Genomic DNA, 24867 nt, shown 5'->3' on the forward strand with positions numbered 1-24867 from the left:
AAACCATCATTCATTGGTTAATTCATGTCATTTGAACACTGAAAACTAAGCACAGGTGAGTCTTATTTGTTTTTTATTTTATTTGAGGAACTAAATTAAATTCTACGGGGCCAATAATTATGTCAAGCGTAGATTTTATGTCTGTATTCTTTATTTTGCAAAAATAAATTTTATTTATATTATATGAAAGCATTTTTTGTTCAGTAATTTTGGAAATTTTAATTAAATATTCTGAATATATGAAATTGGTTAATTTGCATTTATTTCTGAAGATATTCTAAATCCTGTGTTTAAAATTCAGGGGTGCTAATAATTTCAACTAGGACTGTACGACTTGAGTTACAGGCTATGGCATTAAGACACATGACAATGTAGAAGTCCTCTGCAGCACAGTGAAATATCATGTGTGGAAGGCTTTCTAAGCTTCACAGAACACACAACAGAGACCCTAATGACACCCCACCAGTCACAAAACGTTACGAAGAAAAATACCATATTTGGAAAGTCAATTCCTGGTGTCAATACTTTTACCAGTACTGACAAGGTTATTTATTGTTTGTAGAAGGAAGTACAGTGGTCCATATTCTGTGTGGGGTGTCAGAGTTCACGTTTCTGCAAGATTCTGCCCTGCTGTAGCATCCTTGAGCAAGACACTCAAACTCTTTTGAGTTCCAGGTAATAATGACCCTCATGTTGACCTTCCTGTAGAAGGGGACAAAACAAAGTTTATCATTGTGGACGAACGGATATTACAATATTATCCCTGCCATATACTGCAGTGATCAGAGTTTTCATTCACATACAGACTGCAGGGCCTGGGTAAGTTTCCCCACCGCACCAGAAGTCCTCTGGTTGAGGAATTTCTAGTAGCCATGTCTCCTCTTCTTTCTCCTTCTCCTCTCCCTGCTGCTCCTCGTTGCTCTTTCCATCTGTTTCCCTCTCTGCCACAGTTTGTAGGACTTTGTAATAGTGGCAGTCTCGCCCATCATCTGGATTGTATGGGGGTGCCAGGATATCCAGGAAAGCAGCTGGCCCCTCCACTGCATCAATCTGGTGGAGGTTATCCCTCAGAGGAGTGAGGAGGCACGGCCCACTGTTCTCTGAGTACTCCACAACTGAGCGGAGTATGGAGCGCCACAGGGAGGCTGTCTGGAGCGGGGCCAAGGGAGGATCAAAATGAGGTGGGGCAGTGTTGACAGTCAAGTTATCCTCCAGTTTATCGAAGCAGCGGACGCTCACCTTCCCATAGAGAACCTGAACAGGAGACAGGAAAAAGAATACAAAATACCAATGGATAGGTAACCACAGCATGCTACACAATTTCTTACAATTACTAAATCACCTTTGATTCTGCTGTTCAGGGTTAATAGATGTAAAGTTTTTCCGATGATTTTAAAATTATTTCCTATAGTAACTGGAACTCCTGACTATGACTGGCCAAAATGTCAGGCCAAAAAGCTGTGCCCCCTTTCCAATTATGAGTGCCTCCTTTGCCAAAGTGAGATGACTCAGGGGGTTCCTGTTATGGGGTCTAAGAGGAAATATTCAGCATACCCACATGCAGAAAGAACATATAACAAGTATCCCATCTTTTTCATGAAAAAGATATTAAAAGCAATACATAAGAAGTGGGATACTATATCATAGAGGCAACGCAACCGTGTCAGAGTAATAAAAATGTGGATAGGTGTATAGCTTTTTCTCTGCTGATACTAAATCAAGCATCTTAAGTTGGCACACAGGCTGATATACATTCTAATCCAGTACCAGTGCTCCTTTTCTTGTTCAATGGAAAATCTCTACAGCTCACTGTTTAGAAAGGATTCCTCTATATGTTAGGTAACATGTGGCTGTAACTACACGTCCTTTAACTATAGTTAGGTAAGTTCATTCATCAACATTCTTTTCAATTACACTATTCTAGTGAGAAAAATGACTGAGGAACAGTATTAAATGCGGATTGGTCACTTCTGGCTGGTACCTGATTAGCCTGTTAGGAGACCCCATGACAAAAATTTGCTGTCGGGCCCATACTGACCCTACTTCTACTGAAATATTTGCATTGTGCACGGATCCTGTCAATAGGAGTGGACGGTATGAATGGTAAATAAAGTACACAATTTTGCCCTATGGTATGGATTCTGACTATACCACGCTGACCAGTAAAGCCCTCAAAGATCTAAAGTGGCAATGGCGTAACCACAGCAGTGGGAGGCAGCAATGCACTAAACCATTCCTGGTCTGCCAGAGAGAAGAACAAGAAGATTCGCGGCAGGCTTCATCGCCATCAGCCTGAGAGCCCATGTTGCTTTGCTTGGAAGGAAAGAAATGGTTGAAAGCGCTTTACAAAACAAAGAGGCGGAGGAGTTGGTAAGAAAAGAAAAAAAGAAAAAAAAAGACTGGTGCAACTTCCAATATATGGTTTGGGTTTAAAAGTCAGACAAGCAGAAAACGATAATCTGCAAATTATGTCAAATGACTGAATACACCGTGATATACCGTTACCATCCGTGCTCCAAGTTGTACTGTTATATAAAAATTAGGTCATATCGCCCAGGCCTTCCTGTCGCCCAAGTTCCACGGAGGTCTAGTGTAATCTGAGGGATAATTCATTTGCATTTGTTTGTATTAATTTTATTTGAACACAACTTTATTTAGGAATATGCACAATGTAAGCACATTAACTGAAATAAAAAAGCTCTTTAAACCTGATTTAAAAACATTGTGTCTACAAGACAAAACCACAAAATAAACTAATGATGCCAGACCCATCAGGTTGATTTCGTAGTTCAGGGATGGTAATTACCGAAACAAATTGGCATGCAGTGCAGGTTGGGCTTTGGTGGCCCCTCAGGGTCCCTAGGAAAGTTGCCAATTAGGTAATCCAGCCTTGGTATTGGTGCATTACTAGTGTATGGCCATGGTGAACGTTCATACGTTCATGGTGTCCTCAGTTTGCACACAGGGGCCCAGCATGCCATTGGTCACTTGAATACGCAAAGAGTGGATGTGTGTGTAATGTGGTGGTTACTGTGACAGAAGACATGGATGGCAGAGTGGCCCCAAAACATTCTATGCTCTATGTGATATAAAACAAAGAATAATAATGAAAAAAAAGCTACTACAAACTCAATTTGTTTTGGCAAAGGTCCACAACAAAAAATGCATGACATAACATGAACCTGGATAACTGGTATGCCCTATAACCCTTGGTGAATTATAGTGGGAACCAATGTTTTATGAACTTAATTAAATTGATGCTTAGTGAGTCACAAAACAGTTTCACGTATCGATTTGTGTGCTGAGCAGTACGCTTAACACTATATGCGTTTTTCTGGTTGTTTATAGCTATCTTAAACAAAAAAACAATTAAGAGCCAGAACACAGAGAATAGCTCGCATTGGGGTCACAAAAGGCCACAACATACTAGACATGAGGTGTAAAAGACCTTAAGCATTCCGTTCATGTCCGGGTGGTCGTGCAGAGGTATAGAAGCGCCGGTCCTCAGCAGGAACACCCCCATGCTGAATACCTCCGTCTCGCAGATGTGCATGTAGGTTACCGGGGGGCTCTGGATTCCCGCTGCACCGGAGCTCGGTTTGCTTTTCCGGGGAGCAATTTTCAGGTCACCAGCCCTGACCGCCGTCACCAAGGAGATTAGTTCACTCTGTTTGTCTGCAACGAGTTTATTATCCCCGTTGGCCGAAGACTGCAAGCCTTTGAAGGTGATATACGCTTGCTTCGCTATTTTCTGGATAAGAGGATTTTTGTTGTCCCGCGGCATTCTGGCTGCAGAAAAAAAATAATAACGGTTATCGGTGTTTCCCTGGAACTGTTCCGACTCGAGTACTACCCCGGTCAAAAAAAAAAAAAAAGAAAAAAAAAAAGAAAAAAAAAGCTTGCAAATCCTCCAATGTCACCAGACTTCCTCCGGAACTTGTCGGTCGACGCTCAAAACAGACGCAAATGCAGCTTTCATAAAAATAAAACTCAATTCATGGTGATAATATCTAATTTCACCACCAGATGAGAGCCTCCCTAGTCATTTTCCATCGTCTTCTCCCAGTTCGTGTTCATGGAGCATGCGCACAAAACGAAAAGCGGATTGGGATACGGAGTTTTATCAGAAAATATAAAAGATATCTAATTCGCGTGAACACGAACAGTGAATCACTTCATGACTAGTATTTAACAGACATATTTCTGTGATTGTGGAAGATTAGGAAATATACCAGCATACCCAAAAAAATCAAAACAATAACATGATTTGCATTTCAGTGAGACTACATTTCCCAGAGGTCCTGGGGATGTAACAGAATTGCAGAGGGGAAGGCCATAGAGGCCATTGAACTCCCCGCATGGTTATGTTAAATCAAGGATGCGGTAAAAAAGTTATTTTTGCTTAGGAAGGTTCCTAACTGAGTGAATGACCCGGAAGTATCTAGGGGGCAGCCATGATTAGAGCTGGCCGAATTCTCTAAATGCTAAGGAAAGGAGCTTCGATGCTTCCTATCTTATCTCCTTTAGCATAGGATACACTGGACTTTCTTTTAAAAATGGAAAGGAGATAATGCCGTCCCACAATTCCTTGCGGCAGCAGCATCTAGAGCGACGCACCATTCGACCGTTCACGAAAACAAACGATCATGACCGACAAGCGACCAAGATCATCATGTGGGCTAACCGTCACTTATTAACTTCCTTTTTACAAAAGCAGCGTAACTTTCATAGTTCGCCTGTTACGCTGCTTTGGAAAATTATCAAAGAGAAGTTAATGTTGAAGCGTAACCTACGCTCAGTTTGCATTGGTTATATATCTTTGAGCGTTGTTGTATTGCCAGCCTTTAGGAATACCATTAATTATTTTTCTTCAATCACAGATGCCGAAACCCCTGCCTTAATAAAGTAAAAGCGTTAAACTGGATCATTTCTTCAGTTATATATGTAATCAGTGGTGGGAGAAGAATTCAGATCCTTTACTTTAGAAAAAGTAACAAAAAAGAACCTGCAATGTAAAAATACTCCATTAATACTCCATTACAAATAAAAGTCCAGCATGGAAAATCATATGTATAATCATAAGTATTGGCAGCAAATGTAGTTAAAGTAATAAAGTAAAAATACTGGTTTGGTCCCTCTGTATGTCTTACAAGAAAAAGGGATATGGGACATTTTAACCAGATGATGTTTTTAAGCAGATGATGTCTTCAACTTAACATGTTTGAAACCTAAGAATGATGACCTGTACAGTAGTAGATTTGTAGACCTAAAATGTTATGCCTATCTGGCATAAATTGAACAATTATTTTCATACAATCAAACAAATTGGGATTCATGTTGAGAAATATGAGTGGACAGGAGGATGAGAGTGAGCAACCATTCTCACTGGGACAACCATTTTGTTTCACTTTTGTGACTGGTAGCCCTTATTCCATTTTTATTTCAATTCTGACCTTTGTTATGAAGTAATGTTCTTCACCAGTTTGTCCACATTCCTTTAACCTGCATTAAACAACAACTTAGTGAAAGTGCAGTTGGATTCTCTTAACACCGCGGTTGTCTTTTCCTAAGTTCTTATGATTTTTCTTCACATCTTGCCTTGACCTCATGACTTTTTCCATTGAGCTCAAGGAAAAGTGGTTAAGAAAGGAGATTTTTTTTTTTAACTTTGAACACGCTGTGTGATGTCACCCACTCTAAATTTCCACTGTTTTGCTTTACGCAAAATGTCACACTTTAGCCCTTTTAAGACATTCAAACATTCGGCTGTTTCAGGATGTATTTGATCTGTCTGATGTTAATGCAAAGACTCCCTTTTTTCACAGTTTTAAATGCATTTTATTTCTACTTCCACCTTTGGCAGTATATCATTTGCCTTTCAGATGTTTCAACAACATGATTCAGCTCTCAGTTTCTTCAGCTAATGCTCTTCATCTCCTAGCTCCATTTTTACTTTTCAGCCTTCAGTCGCTAACTACTTCTGCATACTTACACCTTAAGAAACCACCACAATATCAAAATGTTCAGCCTTTTTAGGACAATTCTGATATTGTTCAGTTTTTTTGCTACTATTTATAATTCTATAATATTCAGCTCTTTCCAAAAAAATGTTGGCCATTGAAATGGCAATTTGAAGGCATTGTATTTCTATTTCCAGCTTTAGCAGTAGATCTGTTGCCTTTCAGCTGTTTCAACAACATGTTTCAGCTTAGCCTATTCAGCTAATGGACTTCATCTCCCAGTTCCAGTTTTCCATTTCAGCTCCAAAGTTTCCAAAGCAATGCATTTCAGTTGATATCACCTGTTTTTCATCCATTTTCAGCATAGCTTCTGCAATTTCAGCTTTCAGCTTCCAAGTATTGAACTTGCATTTTTGCTGTTTTTTCAGCCATGTTCAAACATGTTCAGCATTGTTTCAGGAATTTCCTTTTTTTTAGTTTCCAAGTTTTGATTCTGCATATTGGCTTTTTTCATCCTTTTTTCATCCTTTTTCATCATTTATTCAGCCATTTTTCTTAAGATTTCAGTGTCCAATTTTTGCTTCTACATTTCCGCTGTTTATTTAACCATTTTAGACCATTTATTGGCATTGCTTCAGCTATTTCCTTCAGCTTCAGCAATCACATGCATTTTCTTCAGGAATTGCATTTTCTAGTTATTTGTGGGATTGCTGCACAAGGGCAGTACCACTAAATGTTCCTCTCAGGTTCAAAATTTCTTTATTGGTCGGATTGCTGTGTAAGCACAATCCCACTATATGCTGTTCTCAGGTTCAAAAATTGTTTATTATTATTATTATTATTATTATTATTATTATTATTATTATTATTATTATTATTATTATTATTATTATTATTATTATTATATTATTATCATTATTATTCTGTTATTTGATTTGTAACTCCTTCTAGACACCTAAACATAGAAACTACATTCAAACATTAAAATGTTCAGCTCAACTAGGACTTTATCAGATGTATTCCGTTTTGTCATATATTTAAAACTTTCCGAAGTATTCAGTGTTTTGTCAGAAAATTGTCCCATAGACATGAATCAATGGAATGTTCAGAATTGTCAGTTTTTCACAAATTTTCATGCATTTTTCAACTCTTTCTACTCATTCATACTCTCTGGTAGAAACTCCATTCAAACATCAAAATGTTCAGAAACCTTTCTACATGTTTAGTTGTATTCAACTTTAAAATCCCATTCATACTTTTGAAAATATTCAGCTTTGTTTGAACACTAGTTATGATGGAAGTGAATGACAGAAACCTTCAAACCCATTCATCTTCAACTTCTACCTACTCCTTCATACATTCACCTAGAAACTTCATTCAGACTTCAAAATGTTCATGAAAAATTGGACTTTCAAACATCTCTTCAGCTCTTTATGCCCTTCACACTTTACACAGTCACAGTTCAAGTTTCGTGAACTTTTCTGACCTTTCCAGATTTTTACATTCGTGTTATGGGGCCGAATGTTCAGAAGCTAGAGTGGGTGACAGTACAAACTGAGTGGGAGAAGGTATTAAACTGCTCTGAAAAACTTCTATTTAACTCGTCCTCATGGCCACAAATTACACTGTTGAAACTTTGCCAGAATGTAGACAAATTTGTCTTGTATCACACAATGTAACTATTTAAGCAAAGCCACCTACACATTTTGCTCCATGAGCTTCTGAGTGACAGGAGTACCAGCCAACTGCCCCGTTGACTCCAATGTTAACTGAGACCAGAAATTCCAGAGGAAAACAGAAGAGGGCATTTTTAAAAATCGCTGTATCTTCTACAGTTTTTACACCCCACCAATAAGTACTTTATATCATTGCATTCACCAGAGGCTCCTCTCTCACGAAATATAAAACTCTCGGTGACAGGAATTATGGCCTTTGGGTAATAAGCGAGTTTGAAAGACGTCTCTCAGCCTAATCCTCGTTTGAAGCAGCTATAACTAAGTGACCATTACTATGGGAACCATTAACTGCAGCTGAGCACACACAACTGATTCAGATCAGCTGATTAGACTGCACACACACATAAGTACGAAGACACAAAGATAAACAGACACATGTACAGAGACGCACAAAGACACACACTCACACAAATGTACAGGCCAACTGGTACTGCCATAACAACAGCGCACCAGTCAACCATTAATCATTGCATTTTAGCTCCAGCTATACATGAAACAATGCAGTTTAGCTGCCAAAGATAAACTTTCAAACCCAGTGTTAATCAGCCTCTTCCTACACATTCTTAAATTCTCATAGAACCTTCAAACCTTACATATTATATGCAAAGTTAAGGCTTTACCGGAGTTTACCTTCTATTTATTCCAAGATTTTACAGCTATTCAGATAGGCTTTGCCTTTTTCTTTTCTTTTCTTTTTAGTTAAGTGGCAGTTTAGTTCCATTTCAGCCCTTCTCCGGGTACTTGAGCTCACTTGTATAATATGACTCCCATTTTAACTTTTTTCACTGCTTACACTGCAGTTTACATTCTTCATCCCTTTTTTACATGTCCAACTGTCCTACTTCAACTGCTTATCCATACAAATTCAGTGAATTTGAATTTGAATTCAATTCTCAATGATCTAGAGAGAACATATCAGATCAATAAATCAAAGAGGTACTTAGGTGGTAGGCCATTTAAAGCCTTAAACGCGAGCAATAAAATTTTAAAATCAATTCAAAAGCTAACAGGGACCCAGTGTAGGGAGGCAAGCTCAGGGGTGATCAGATCATGTCTCTTTATCCCAGAAATGAGTCAAGCAGCAGCCTTTTGTATCAACTGGAGATGGGGGAGGGAGCCCTGGCTGATACCCGAGTAAAGTGTATTGAGAGTTCTGAGATCAGCTAGGCCTTTAGGAAGAGTGGGTTTTAACAGCATGTATAACTGAGTGCATCAGCATAAAAATGATAAAGTACATCGTGACTTTGAATAAGCTGACCAAGAGGCAGCATGTGTATGGAAAACAGAAGAGGACCACAGCCATGAGGGACACCACACCTCAACTGAGCAGTGGTAGAAATAGAGTTACCCAGTGTGACTGGGTAACTCTAACTTTTATTGAAAAGATCATGAATTTAGAGCCGTGCCCTTGATTCCTACCCAAGTCTCATGCAGTGATCAACAATCAAAGGCAGTACTGAAATCTAAAAGAACTAAAATTGAGCAGTTACGTCTGTCTGCAGTTCACAATAGGTCATTAGTTACCTTAACAAGTGCTGTCTCGGTACTATGAAGTGCTCTGAAACCAGACTGGAAACTGTAAAACACACAGATATTGTTCATAAAATATATCAGTTGAGATGAAATGACTTTCTCCAAAACCAGAGATAAAAAAGACAGTTTGGAAATGGGTCTGTAGGTAGTTAAGGGAAGGGGTCCAAATTAGGTTGCTTTAAAAAAGGGTGTTTAAAAGGGTGTTTAAAAGGCATGTTTAAAACTGTCTGGAAAGGAACCAGAGGCCAGAAGATTGTTAAAATTTCTTAAAGTAACAGGACTAATAGTGGAAAGTACCTCCTTGAGCAGCTTAGTGGAGATGATGTCTAGGAGGCAGGAGAAAGTGTTCATGTGACAGACTGTATTCTCTAAAAATGAAATTGTAATGGTTGAAATTGGGTAAAAAGAGGCAGAATTAACATGGGAAAAGGGAAGAATGCAAGGATGAGGCTGGATTTGAGACCTGATATTCTCCACCTTATCAACAAAATGAGCCAGAAAAGAGTAAGTTGATCTCTCATCTTTGACTGCTTCCTGATAAAGTAACATTTGTTATTTAAGGATAGGGACTAGGAGTAGACAACCGTTGTATGACTTTAAAAACAATGAGTTTATGGTCAGTTAAAAGCATATCCAACAAATTAAAGAAACCAGATGAGAGTACCAGGTCTAACCTGTGACCTTTAGAATGTGTTGCCTCTTTAACAAATTGAATGCAGTTAAAAGAGTCTATAGGATCTTTAAAAAAAAAAAAAAAAAAAAAGGGAGGTTTGGGAATGAGAAGTACAACATACATGAAAATTAAAATCACCAAGAATAAGCACCCTGTCAAAATGCAGAGTACGACAGAAGGCAGTGTTTAAGAAATTTAAATCTTCAAAGTAAATAAAACTACCAAAAGTAATAGGATGTCACTTAAGATATAAAAAACAGATAGAGGGGGCCTAGCCTCAATCAGGGGAACAGTGTAACCTCGGAAGAGCCAAGTCTCAGTAATTATAAAGAAGTCAAGATCATTAGCAGGGGCAACCGTATTCTGAATTGCCATTATAGGCGAAGAAGAATATTTCAGGCAGGGATTGTTGGAGGTAAACAGTCAGTCACGTGGAGCGGACTGTGAAGCATGCTGTAAGGTAACCGCTAGCATTCGGCTAACCAGTGCATTGGGGTGCAGTCCATCAGTCCTGAAAAATGGGGAAAAGCCCCCAAAACGAATTAAAATTGTCAATAAAACCTATATTGTGAGCTCTATGGCTGGATTGGAGCCTGCTGTGGAGAATGAAGATTCTGCTAAAACGCCCAGCTCTACAGGCCAGTTGGGGATAGGACCAGAAATAAAACCAGACTTTCCACAAGTACTTAAGAAGCTAAATAGGTCCTTAAAATCCTACTTGGTCACCTGCTGACTGCTGATGAGCTGCATCGTTTCTCTATGTATCACAAAATTGACTTAAAACTCTGTTTGTGACAGAGCTTTTGGTGGACCAACCGGCAGACCATGTATGTAAACACAGACTCCATGAGCGTGCACAGTTTGCAAACATGTTTCTCCTCGGTAAAGTCTCCTGACGCTCACTATGAGGAAATTTCACTAGTATATACTTTTTGAATAGAGGTGTCTTGTTTGAGTGTTACCTCAGTGGGGCTCTCTGTCTGTTATCACTACTTCTGCTTAACAATAACATTAAGCTGTTTCAACCCCCCCAAACACAAACACAAACACACACACACACACACAAACACACAGCTGAGACCTATTTCTTTCCATTTTGACTGTTAAGAAATTCAAACCTTCAGCTGTTTCAAGATGTAGTTCATCTTTCTGATATTAATACAAAAAAATTCTTCTGTCACAATTTTAAGGCAATTTATATCTACTTACAGCTTTGGCAGTATATCATTTTTCTTTCAACTGTTTCAGTAACATGTTTCAGCTCTCAGCTTCTTCAGCTAATGCACTTCAGTTCTGAGCGACAGTTTTACATTTTGGCTTCCAAGTTTTCCAAGCATTGCATTTCAGTTAATATCAGCTGGGGTTTTTTTTTATTTTTTTTAAGCCATTTTCAGGATTGCTTTATGAATTTCCTTCACCTTTCAGCTTCCCATTCATTTCAATTTCCATGTCTTGCTTCTCCATTTTTAGCATTGTTTCACAAATTTCTCTGTTTTCAGCCTCCAGGTTTCGATTCAGCATATCAGCTTTTTTGAGCCATTTTCAGCTGATAAAATTCTAACTATTAAAGACAAAATTCATGACCTCCTGCCCTGAACCAGCACCTAATAAATCTCGAAACACATTTCATTTCTCCCAACTAACTTCAAGGATTTCTTCATGTTAACCATCAAATTGTCTCTTAGACCCCATCCCAACTAGGCTGCTTAAAGAAGTTTTACCCTTAGTTAGCACCTCTTTACTAGATATAATCAATATGTTTTTATTAACAGGCTATGTATCACAGTCCTTTAAAGTAGCTGTAATTGAACCTTTTCTCATAAACCCTACTCTTAATCCAGGTGTTTTAGCCAACTCTATAGACCTATATCCAACCTTCCCTTTCTTTCTAAGATCATTGAGAAAGCTGTTGCCAACCAGGTGTGTGACTTTTTACATGATAATAGTTTATTTGAGGGTTTTCAGGCAGGATTTAGAATGCATCATAGCACAGAGACAGCACTGGTGAAATTTACAAATGACCATCTTACTGCATCAGACAAAGGACTTGTCTCTGTCCTTGTCTTGTTAGATCTTAGTGCTGCATTTGACACTACTGACAATCACATCGTAGTACAGAGACTGGAACATTTAACCGGCATTAAATATTATTAGGAAACACTTCATAAACTTCCATTGTTATGCAGATGAACTTTATTCTGTTAAACTTAGATAAAACTTAAGTTATTGTACTTTGCCCCAAACACCTCAGAAACATATTTTCTAATGATATAGTTACTTTAGATGGCATTGCCCTTGCTTCCAGCACCTCCAGCTCCAGAATATCGGAGTTATCTTTGATCAGGATATGTCCTTTAACTCCTTCATAAAACAAACTTCAAGGACTGCCTTTTTTCACCCACATAACATTGCAAAAATCAGGCATATCCTTTCTTAAAAATATGCAGAAAAACTAGTCCATGCATTTGTTACTTCTAGGCTGGAATAACTGTAATTCCTTATTATCAGACTGCCCCAACAAGTCTCTAAATACTCTCCAGTTGATCCAGAATGCTGCAGCGTGATCACTGACAGGAACAAGGAAAAGAGATCATATTTCTCCTGCGTTAGCATCACTGCATTGGCTTCCTGTAAAATCCAGAATAGAATTTAAAATCCTCCTCACCTACAAAACTCTTAAAGGTCAGGCACCATCATATCTTAAAGAGCTCATAGTACCTATTACTCCCGTAGAACACTGCGCTCCCAGAACGCAGGCTTGCTTGTGGTTCTCCAAGACTAGAATGGGAGGCAGAGCCTTCAGTTACCAGGCTCCTCTACTGTGGAACCATCTTCCAGCTTTGTCCAGGAGGCAGACACCCTCTCCACATTAAGAGTAGGCATACAACCTTCCTTTTTGATAAACCTTATAGGTAGGGCTGTCAACATGCACTGTTTCAATTATTATTATTATTATTATTATTAGTCTTATTATTATTATTAGTCTTATTTTTAGCCCTACTATTATATTTCTTAGTTTTATTATTAGTCTTATTACAAGCAGACAGCCACCCACCATGAGCCAGGTTCTGTTCAAGTTTTTCTACCTGTTAAATGGAGTTTTTCCTTGCCACTGTCGCCAAGTGCTTGCTCATTGGGGAATGTTGGGTTTCTGTAAATATAACTATAAAGAGTCCGGTCTGGACCTGCTCTATATAAAAAGTGCCCTAAGATGATTTCTGTTATGATTTGGCGTTATAGAAATAAAATTGAGCCTTTATTCACCAAGTTAAAATTTCAGTGTCCAAGTTTCGCGTCTACATTTTTGCTATTGTTACAACCATTTTCAGCCATTTATCAGTATTGCTTCAGCTTTCCTTCAGTTTTGAGCATTCACACTGCATTTTTTTAAGAAAATGCAATTTCTAGTTATTTTTCTTCCGCTCACTTTTTGGCACCCAACTAGTCCTGCACCTTTTTGTCATATAAACTCCATTCAAACATCAAAATGTGTGGCTCGATTGGCAGATGCCGGGGAATTCTTTTCTCAGCGATATGTCTTATAACTTCTGAAATATTCAACATTTTGTCTGCAATTATTCCCCATGGTAATGAATGGATGGAATGTTCAGAGGCTTGATTTGATTGGGTGACATCACAAAGAGAGAGGGACAAAGTTTTAAACTGATCTGAAAACTTTTAATTTAACTCACCCTCACGGCCACAGATTTCGCTGTTCACACATAACTTTTTGCCAGAGCCTAGTTAAATTTGTGCTGTTTCAGACAATGTGACTACCAAAGCACAGTGACTTATGGATTTTGAACTATGAGCCTCAAAGTGGCAGGAGTACTATTCAACTGCCCCATAGACTGCAATACAAATTAAGAACCAGATTTTCAGGAAAAAAAACAGAAATTACCCTTTTTTTTATAACTCACTGCATTTTCCACATTTTTGACACCAGGAACATAAAATTTCACAGATGTATGCAGCAAAGTCTTGAAGTGCTCACAGTGTAAAAACTTTGGCGATAAAAGTTACATCATTTGACTGAATAGCAGGAGTTCGAGAAGTGCGTCGAGCCAAATCTCACAAAAGTCTGAGTCTCATTCAGTAGAAACTAAGCACCTAAAATCACCATGGCAACCTCTGAGTGTAGTTGGACACAAACGGCTGATTCAGATCATTAATTAGACTACCTCGCTGATATCAAACACTTGACTGACATTTCTGTCAAAGTTACAAACTGTTTCCAGACTACATACAAGGCACACAGATTTACACATATTTCAACTGTTTTCACTGGAAATATTGTTTTAGTAAAGCGTTAGTCAGGAGACATTCTGCAGACTCCACTCACACACACACACACAAAATCATGTTTAGATCACTTCGGAGGACATTACATTGACTTGCAAGCATTTGTGTGAGACACACAATCACACACATACAGACACACAGAAATTGCTATTCCTCTGTAATTTAGACTCCATTTCAATAGATTTTCACAATGTAAACCAAAAATAAATGATGGTAATTGTTAGGATATGTCGATTTAAAAAATCAAATTTTTTAGCAGCCAGCAACGGAGTTTAGCGTCAGCTTTTATAGAAGCCAGAAATCCCACATTTCCTCCGAAATTGCATAGTCTAGTTCCCTGTGTTTTCCCATTGTTTCCCCTTCATATTGTTTCATGTTCATCCTGTTTGTCTTTTTACCCGTCTGTATGTGTGAATCCTTCTCACCTGGCTAGCCATGGCATCTGGTCCTCCTTTTCTTGCCAATCCTTCTGCGCACCTGAAGCTCATCCACTAAGCAACTCCTGCAGTATAAAGGTCCCAGTTCCACACACCACTCTTTGCCAGATTGTTCAGTTTGCTGATGTGGTACGAACACTACAGCCAAGCGCTAGTTTCAAGTAATTCTTTTTACTTGTGTCTGCCTAAAACTTTGCCTAATCCTGTCTTTCCCTGTGCTTCAGGTTCAAGAGCCTCCGCTGTGTCTGTTTGCCTGCCCTAACCCCGATCTGGCTCAACTCCCCAGAATTCCTGCATCTTAAGTTCACAATAAACCTGTTTTTGAACCTTCTAACATCTCCTGTCTGAGTTCTGCTTTTGAGTCCAAATTGAGAATAACACAACAGTTTTAGGGCATAGGACATTGCCAGAACAAAGTCTAGTTTTTGTGTGATGTGTATTTGATGTTCCGAATGCTGATGAATCTTTCAAGTCAAACATCTCTATGAAGCCAGAAGGAGTTGATCTCTCAGACTACAGTAGTGGCTGCACCTTGTCACTGCCTTTTGGAGCAGAAAGAAGTGACAATAGCCATGGACCATGACCATGACCATAATAACAAAACACCCAAAACACAAACACTTTGAGTAAATGTCATTTACTTATCACACTTGTGCTTGTGTCTTTGTGTGTGCTCACATTTTTTTTTTTTTTTTTTTGTGTGAGTAACTCAGTGCATTTGTATGCGTGTTGCATTATGCATCATGCATTCTGCATGACGAGTGAGGGAGACACAAAGCAAGCAATATCCTCTTGAGAAATAATGAGGCCAGTTCATTATAGGTTCTCTCACTCACACACATACTCACTAACTCATTCACATCTGTGTGGGGTCACAGGCACAGTCTCATTGCTCTAAAATTTGAGACCGTGTTGCTTAGAGAGCCGTCTTCAGTAGATAAAGCTTGTGGTAAACTAATTTAATTCCATTTGAAATCAAGGAGGGTCAGACAGTCTGTAAACTGTCACAAAGCATTTGTTCAATTCTTCATTCTGCTCTTAACAGATTGGAGTTTTAGCCAAAGAAGCGTTTCTTATAGGCTCTGGTGTAGACACAACAATCAGCTCATTGGCTGAGTTACATCTCAGTGGGTGGAGCTTGAAAAAACTTTTTTTTTTCTTTTTTACTTTGCCAATTTAGGAGCTAAGAACAGGGCTAAGCTACCAGATAACATTGTATGTGCCTGTTGAGCTACAAGGGAAGCTAATGTAAACTGGCAAATTATAAAAGGCACAGTGACAACTAATCTTTTCTTTGACAGTGTCCATGGAAAATGCTGGGTATGTATCAATTTAGCATTAAGTGGAGGTCAATGTATTGTTTACATCTGGTATTAGTCCTACTCTTCGAATAATCAATCCGATTTGTGATCTGGACAATTACCACACGTGGCTAAGTTTAAGCAACACCATATGACATTGCATCTGCATTTTATCTGGATATGTGACATTTGAAATGACAAATGTGAGTGGGACCTACATAGCAGCAAACCAACTTTAGGTTGAAGCAGTGTTTCACAAATGAAAAAGAATAACCTCCTTTAAAAAAAACCCCACACACACACACACACACACACACACAAAATGAAGTTTAGAAGGACGTTTAGTTCAGTACAATAATAACAGCACAAAGTGAGTTCAACCTAAGACAGCACAACACACTTTACTAGGAGCCTGCAGAAAAATGAACCACAACTTACCAGGCCAACAGCACAACAACATAACGACAAAAGGACAATGGATGGAGACTTTATCAATAAACACTACAACAGATTATAGGATAAATTACATTTTTTTAGGCCACTGATAGGCAACATGCAAGTGATATTTTGTCTGACTACATTCCACTGTTCCCTCAGCTATGTAGTGAGTCCTAACTTTTCTGGAACTATCTGCTCAAAAGGCATCTCACCATCCCGAGTTTAAGTTGCGTAAACCAATATTGTTTGAATTATGCATTCTCTGAGGACAAAGATGTAAGAATTCCTGTTTGTCTGAGATCTTATTTGCATATGGTGCTGATCCTCAGACATAAAGCCAACATTATTCCCTGGCTGTTTAAAATGTGCATAACTGACATTGCAGAGAAGTCAAGCTTCATCATGCCGTCCTCACAGCCACAGCCAAAGAACTCCGAATGGAGCAAGTGATTCTCTGCCTGTTCACAATTTGCATAGTAATATACAAACTCATACACATACAAACACGGAACAGGTTCAAATTTGTTAGACATGTATATAGATATGAAAACACAGACATGCACACAGGTGGAAGTACAAGTGCATATGCTCACATTCATTCAAGTATGCAAATTATATATAATAATAAGTGTCACTGAACAGTTATTTTTGTACAGACGCAGGCGCACACATACACACAAACATATTCACACACACATTCCTCTGTCCTCTGGAATTGGCATATTGAGACAATGAGACAATGATAACAGCTACTTATGGATCACTTAGTGCAACCAGTCAACGTGTCCTTTGTGTTCAGTCAATACACAGCCTGTTCTCTGTCATCAGAGTTGTCATTATTTCATGATGTGTTCCACTGTTGAGAACACGAGGAGTCTTTTATTTGTTGCTCCCTGTGGCCTCATTGAATCAGGTCATCACTGAGAATGAAGCCAACTCTGTTGTCCATCAAAGAATACTAACAACCCAGGCCAAAGATGAAAATTCATAAGCTTTTCAGAAAAAAATGTCAGCATAACTTGAGGGGAAGCAGCAGGATACGATGCAAAGCTAACGTTTGTTCTCTCCCTCAAAAGCTGCTTTCTTCAGGGGATTACAGTTTTTTAAGGTGTTTTAGGACAGAATACATACACTAACGGAGCACTTTATTGGGAATATCTGTACACCTGCATATTCATGCAATTATCCAATTAGCCAATCATTTGGCAGCAGTGAAGAACATATAATCATGCAGATAATGGATAGGAGCTTTAGTTAATGTTCACATCAAACATCAAAATGGGGAAAAAATGTGATGTCAGTGACTTGACCGTGGCATGATTGTCGGTACCAGACGGGCTGGTTGAGTATTTCTGAAACTGTTGATCTTCTGGGATTTTCTCGCACAATATTCTCTAGAGTTTAATAATAAAAAACATCCAGTGAGTGGCAGATCTGTGGACAGAAACACCTTGCTGATGAGAAAGGTGAGAAGAGGATAGCCAGACTGGTTGGAGCAGACAGAAAGGCTACGGTAACTCAGATAACCACTCTTTACAAATGTGGTGAGCAGAGAAGCATCTCTGGATGAATCTAGATTTCTGCTGTGACAGCAGATGTTAGCATCAGAATTTGGCATCAAAAGCTACAATCCAAGAGCCCAACCTGCCTTGTGTCAACAGTCCAGGCTGCTGCTGGTGGTGTAACGGTGTGGGGAATGTTTTCTTGGCACAGTTTGGGCCCCTTTATATCATTCAATCATGGTTTGAGTGCCAAAGCCTGTCTGAGTATTATTGCTGACTTGCATCCCTTAATGGCCACAGTTGACCATCTTCTAATGGCTACTTCCAGCATGAAAATGCACCATGTCAAAAAAAAAAAAGTCGTCTCAAACTAGTTTCATTAACATGACAGTGAGTTCAATGAACTTCAGTGGCCTCCCCAGTCACCAGATCTGAATCTAACAGAACACCTTTGGGGTGTGGTAGAAAGGGAGATCGGCAGCATGAATGTGCAGCCGACAAATCAGCAGAAATGAGGCTGTTTGAGAGCAAAGAGAGACTCTACCCAATATTAGTATGCTGTTCCTTATAAATTGCTTGGTGAATGTATATACCTGTTTCATAAATTTTTCCATAGGGCCAATGAGATTTGACAAAGACAAAAGGGCAAAAAAGAAAAAGAGAAATGAAGAAAATGATGCAGAGATGCTGATAATGCATGTTTAAAGACATTAAGGAGCAACAACACAATAAGAAAAAAAAATATTTATTATTATTTTCTAGATGAATAAACTATAAATAACTATCCTGTGATCCATATATATACATATATATGTGTATATGTGTATATATATGTATATATATATATGTATGTATATATATATATATATATATATATATATATATATATATATATATATATATATATGTGTGTGTGTATATATATATATATATATATATATATATATATATATATATATATGTGTGTGTGTGTGTGTGTGTGTGTGTGTGTGGGACGTTGGCAGGACATCCACTATCTTATTTATCACCTTATCTACAAACACAATTGTGTTCCTATGTGTTTTATCGTTGGGCTGCAGACCCTGACCAACTCGTTGAGATCTCTGGATTAGGAGTGATGACTGGCAATGCTGAACACACACACCCACACAAACACACACACAAACACCACATGCAACACACACAAACTAGAAAAAAGTCAAAAAGTCTCAGTTTTAATTATTGTCTCGTTAAATTTTTTATCAGCATAAAATCGGAATCTTTTTAATTTTTCATTTAAATTTGTTTTTTTAATTCAGTTAATTAATGTATTTCATATTTGATTATTTAAATTATTTTCGTATTTTAATATTTAATTATAATAGTAGTGAACTTTATTTATATAGCACCTTTCAAACACAACTTTACGAAGTGCTTCACAGATATAAAAACAGAAAATACACAGTGCAATTATATATTAAAATAGTTTCAATGCAATTGGGAAATTGAAATAAAGATAAGAGAAAATCAAAAATCATAACAATAAATATATGGAAAAAAAAGCATAAAAGAAGAAGTAAAAACCATTTTATAAGAAGGAGTTTGTAGAAGAGTTTTAAAAGAGGACACTGAGGTAGCTTGTCTGATTCCCAAGGGTAGGTTATTCCACAATTTTTTATTTTATCACTTTTTTCATGTCATCTTTTTATTACATTTTGATTTATGTGGTATTCTGAATGCAATTGTGGACCTCATCATCACAATTAAACTGTGAATAATATACAAGTGATTCAATTAACTTGAATAATTCAATAAATTATGAAATCTATATTTATTCCTAGAAGTTTTATTGGTGTTAATTCTATAAAGAAATATTTCCATTGAATTTACTGTAGATGTCATTGTAGATGTAAACATAGAATATTTTTTTTCTAAATGTAGAATTTGTTATGAAACATTAGCTGCACCTGACTCCATGTAGTCCACAGGTTCACTTTGCAACATCGAAACTCAGAGTGCGTTACTAACTCCTTCCCTTCCCTCAAACAGCAAACATTAAACTACTCTAATGGTGCTAAATAGTTCTTAGTAGAGGATTCCTAGTAGAGGACTAGGCAGCTCCCGTGGTCACTGTTTGTAACGGTGTGAGTGCAAGGCCGTGTTCAGACCAACAGTACCACTGCATCAATAGTCTCACCTCATGCATCAAGGGCCTGTTTTGGTGTGGCCCAGGTGCTGGAACCCATTGCATTGTTGGATTAAATTGGATTGTGCTGCAGCAAAAGTTGAGTGAGGTTCAACTTTTTTGGTCAGACTACTGTTTCTTATGTGGAAGCACTCCCACAAATGGAGTGATCTCACGGAAATCACATTGAGTCTATGTTTTTTAGTTGCACCACTATTGATGTTTGTGTAAGCATAGCCTAAAGCAGGTTGATGCTGAAAAAGAGCAAATGCAAAGGATTCCACTGAAATACACTATTTGTTATTTGTTTGTTATGCCTACTTAGCCTGTATACTGATTCTGAATTGTTGGGTTTTTCGCCCTCTCTAAAACACACTCCTGAGGGAAACACTGGTTTGTGAAAAACTATCTTCACATCTAAAACTGATGATAAAAGCAACTCAATCTCTATCATTTAGGGCTAGGAGGAGCATGCGTAAAGTGTAAAACAATGGGGCAGAACCAGCCCATTTGTCATTGCTGTTGCTGCTTTGATAGACACTATTACTTTTGTATCAGCTGCGTGACTCCAGTGTGTCTTATGGTGTTGTGTGTTTTTTACCTGCAGTGTTGTGTTGACCTGAGTAGCTTTTTTGAATAATTAGGGGCTCAATCCATAACCCCTTTTAGACATGAACTTCAAATGTGATGGTAATTCCACTTCTGTCTGTTTTGAAAAAGCCCCCAGGTCACTGTTCTGTTGTAATGGAATCTGATTAAATCAGAAGTAGTGACACCGTTCAAACAATTCAAAAGTCTGAATTGAATGCTGTACAGGGTTGTTTTCTCTTGATTGGCTTGACCATCAGTTACAGACAGTAAGTTCACACACACATACTGTAAAAATGTTTATTAAGAGAAGCTTTTCCTGATGAGGTCATTAGTTGGAAAGATGTTGGCTACTGATAAAGAAGTTGCAGTTCTATAAGCCTGCATTCAGACCAACTATAGTTCTGCTGAAAAAAAAATGCAGCCTCCTCATTCATTTGAATGTTGTCTGCTAATACATATTTCTACTGTTTACCTCTCAATCATCTTGACGAAAGATAAAATAATTTATTTCATCATAACTTTACAAACATTTTACAGCCACAGTTGTAAAATCCAGTCTCAAAGTATTGCAAAGCTCTAACTAATGTTTTGGCATCTGAGAAGGCTTCAAACTCATGGACCTGTTACTCACACTGGACTTCCTGGATCGTAATCCTTAACTTACAGCCCCTGCCAGCATGACCTTTTAACACAGGGCTGATTTAAGTCTCAACGACCATTAAGTCAGCAAATTTTTAAAATGTTATTTGTATCCACCCTTGCATTTTCATAAAGATCTCTGTCCACACTACAATACCTGAGCAACTGAAAAGAATTAAATGTCTTCTTTTCCAAGCTTTATGAAAACACTTAATCCTGTTCTTATTAGGCTAACTAAGTCAGATTTTTCACTATAAGCCCCACTTTTCTCATGCCTCATTGTAATATACCCCTCTGTAATGTGTGATTAGCCACGATATCATTTAAAATGACATACAGGGTTTGAAACTACAGAAAGTTTTCTTCTGCAGATTTTTCCACTCTGGTGACTAAAGCTCAGATTCGGGGGAGTGAAAAACGGCAGTGGATAAAAAGCCAAATTTAGCTATCTTATGTCCTAAGCAGCTCTGTGCTGAGAACCACACACTATCACCTCTGTAGGTTTGTGCAGACCGTCCGTAACAATTAATATGTACATACTTGTTACCAAGTTACCAATGATCTCCAACACTGGAGTGGCCACAGTGGACAAATCTACAGCAAGCACATTGGAGTGCTGCTGTAGAAGAAGAAACCAGGAAAAGCTGGATGTGATGGTTCTTAGTTAAAACTTTTATAGTCACTGTATGTTACCATTGTACTGCACTTGTGCTGTTTTCTACTTGCTTCTTTGTCCTCTTTGTATTTACACATGCATTGGTTATCTCATTATTGGTTTTAGAAAGAAGCGGAAAAGGAAGCGATTGAATCGGGCATCCCCCCAAGGCCCCAGAAACAGAACTGTGAAGCAATTTTGGCATAGTGACTGCACAGAGTGTTGCAACTCGCATGTTCATCACGTGACACACACTGGCCCAAAAACCCTGTTTCCTATACATCTTCATTGGAATAGGAGTGGCAGGAAAATGGTGAATACATTTTTCTGAACATCTGTTTATTATCAGAATTTGATCCATTACAATAACATTTGGAAAGTCTAGAAGAGCTGTATGATTAAATGATTTTATCCCATTCATGTGTGCAGGGAGCCAACAGGAAGTCAGCCGGCTCAACCATCAGAAATCTCAGACGTGCATGCTCGTGGCCTGAGAAGGACGCTGGTGAACATGCTGTATGGAGCCAAAAACGCAGAAGTGTGATGAAGCCCGCAGAGACTTTTCCAGCATATGAGGCCAGTGAACAACTTTTTTTGGAATTAATGAGGAGCCATCTTCGAAGACAGTATCCAGTTCTCCTTAATACATTAATGGGTACCACAGACAAACAAATATGCACACTGCCATGTTTCAGATTTAGAGAGACATGCGCTGGGTCTGTGCAATGAGCGCAATTACATGATGATCACAAAGTAAACAACAGAAATTCAGCGTTCACATTACAAAATAATTATTATGTGCACGTATGTGATTTGCCAACGCATTCCTTTCAAGATGACATCACATTGCAGCGAAAATTAAGTCAGATTCAACTTCTATTGCAAGACAGACCTGAATTGTTTCATCAGAAGCCACTGTGTTGGCAGACCCCGGTGCGCCACCAGACTGGCCTTATTCAAATGAATAAGAGTGCTGCATTTTATACACGCAGGGCTTAAGTCGGTCTGAACGCAGCCTTTGAGTAGTTGACTGTCAGGAGAAAATGGGGAGGGCCGGTTGGCAATACTGTAGTGACAACAGAGCTTCCCATTGCTATGCTAATGTTTTGTGCATCAACTTCAGGTGCCAGAGGCTCTTCTCTCGCACAAACAACCTCTACATTGGTTCTTTCCTGCTAAATTACATACAAAACACCAGCTGCAAATACGGCAGACTGGAAATAACATATATGGAAAACAGTGGCTACAAAAATTAGTCACCAAGTATTTGGAGTATACAGTGAGATCCAAAAGTCTAAGACCACTTTCCCAATGGGAAAGAGGTTTCAGAATTTTGGACCCAACTGTATGTGATATTTGTTAGATTAACTCCTACATGCAAAATGCTTGTATCATATTGGAGTGGAAATTTATTGGCTTCTACTGGTAAAAGTTGAGCCTTATCAACCAGAAAATTCATGCTTATTATCTCTTTGTCACTAGATGTCTAAAAAAGAATGTAAATGATGCAGAATCAAACTGGGGTTTTTTTTTTATATCAAACTGAGTGAAATGAAAATAATATAGCCAAAGTTCTACCAAAACATTGTACAGTAACATTACCCAAAATATTATGACCTGCCCTTAAAACCCCACAAAATTTAGCTAATGTTCAATAAAATATGTGCCAGCAAATTTGTTGTAATTTATGAAAAATACAATCATGTACTACTGGAAACGGTTTCAGTATTACAGACCCTGGTGCGCCACTAAAAAAAAACTACAGGTTTTCCGTTCTACTTTCTTGACTTGTGTCTGGCTACAGATGTCTCAGTAAGAGTTTCCTGAGACTCATTTTGCCAGCTGTGCATAATGCTTTAACACATACAGATATGTTTTAACATTTAAATGTGCACAGTTGGCTATTATCTGAGAGAAGGTCTTAGTGTTGTTAAACGGAGGCTGTCTCATTTTGGAAAAGAATTTTGAAACGAGCCACAAGTTAAGTGGAGCCCTCCAAAAGGAGAGAGGACTGTAGGGCTGATGCTTGTGGAGCTTTAGGAGGGGGTTGGAGTGTGTGTGTCTCTCAGGGGCAGGAAGGACCCACCTCCTTTCCCCACCCACCAGCCAGGCCCTTTGTTCTCTGATGATGTATGAGACAGCATCTCCCTTGGAGTACCACAGGAACACGACAGCGGAGCAACAACGCTGTCCCATAATGGAGACTGATGGGACAGCTCCCACTCTCTTCACTTTGTCCACTACTAAGATTGAGTTGGCGTGGCACTCCAGGCTCTGACAGGGCCCTCGTAAGAGAAGACTCAACCTGACGGCAGCTCACGTCTGTCAGTCGCACTGGGTCCCGCCATGGCCTGACAGGTGGATGGATGGATTATATATGAGAGGATAGAGGGGTGGATGGATGGATGCGGGACCTGCACGGGTCTTTGTAGGGTTGGTGATAGTGGAGGAGAGGTGAGGGGGATCCCTGGTCCTCTGGACATTCCTAAGATGACTGAGTTCGTAAAAGGCAGCCATCAGCTGAGGGTGGTTAGATTTCTGGATGAGGATGTCATACTGGAGAAAAGTGTGGTTAAAGAGTAGCCATAAGAAGATGGTAAATTGTGGCCATAAAGGGATGCACATGGTCAGCAACAATACTCAGACAGGCTTTGGCATTCAAACCATGATTGATTGATATTAAGGGGCCCAAAGTGTGCCAAGAAAACATTCCCCAGACCATTACACCATCAGCAGCAACCTGGACTGTTGAACACAAGGCAGGTTGGGTCCATGGATTCATGCTATTTATGTCAAATTCCCACCCTACCATCTGCTACCTCAGCACAAATCCAGATTCACCAGACCAGGCTATGCTTTTCCAGTCTTCAACTGTCCAGTTTTGGTGAGACTGTGCCCACTGCAACCTCAGATTTCTTTTTTCGGCTGACAGTTGT

General features: G+C 38.7%; 1 protein-coding gene and 1 long non-coding RNA gene across 5 annotated transcripts; one reads left to right on the top strand and one right to left on the bottom strand.

Annotated features, from left to right (window-relative positions):
• On the bottom strand, window positions 1-14918 carry adoa (2-aminoethanethiol (cysteamine) dioxygenase a). Of its 4 annotated transcripts, XM_040136302.1 has the most exons (4): window positions 14630-14916; window positions 3449-3789; window positions 839-1254; window positions 1-702 (listed from the first exon to the last, which is right to left on the bottom strand). In XM_040136302.1, the coding sequence occupies exons 2-4, from the start codon at window positions 3782-3784 to the stop codon at window positions 546-548; spliced, it is 909 nt and encodes a 302-aa protein (XP_039992236.1). In that variant the 5' UTR covers window positions 3785-3789; window positions 14630-14916; the 3' UTR covers window positions 1-545. The 4 variants fall into 4 exon arrangements, with proteins under 4 accessions (XP_039992236.1, XP_039992239.1, XP_039992238.1 ...); XM_040136305.1 differs by lacking the exon at window positions 3449-3789 and having other exon boundaries at window positions 14630-14918; XM_040136304.1 differs by lacking the exon at window positions 14630-14916 and having other exon boundaries at window positions 590-702; window positions 804-1254; window positions 3449-4365.
• Window positions 14919-15852: 934 nt separating this feature from the next.
• On the top strand, window positions 15853-22487 carry LOC120794895. Its single transcript, XR_005708176.1, has 3 exons — window positions 15853-15961; window positions 22058-22244; window positions 22361-22487. It is a non-coding gene; the product is annotated as an uncharacterized LOC120794895 (long non-coding RNA).
• The last annotated feature ends 2380 nt before the right edge of the window (window positions 22488-24867 follow it).

This window comes from Xiphias gladius, chromosome 9, assembly GCF_016859285.1.
Source record: "Xiphias gladius isolate SHS-SW01 ecotype Sanya breed wild chromosome 9, ASM1685928v1, whole genome shotgun sequence".
Taxonomy (NCBI): domain Eukaryota; kingdom Metazoa; phylum Chordata; class Actinopteri; order Istiophoriformes; family Xiphiidae; genus Xiphias; species Xiphias gladius.

Bases quoted from the DNA above. Each gene is read 5' to 3' on its own strand.
- adoa (XM_040136302.1), bottom strand. From the start codon at position 3,784: ATGCCGCGGGACAACAAAAATCCTCTTATCCAGAAAATAGCGAAGCAA. The intron at 1,255-3,448 runs GTCTTTTACACC...TCTCCTGTTCAG, and splicing joins ACATGAACGGAATGCTTAAG to GTTCTCTATGGGAAGGTGAG. The intron at 703-838 runs GTGCGGTGGGGA...CCCCTTCTACAG, and splicing joins CCTCAACCAGAGGACTTCTG to GAAGGTCAACATGAGGGTCA.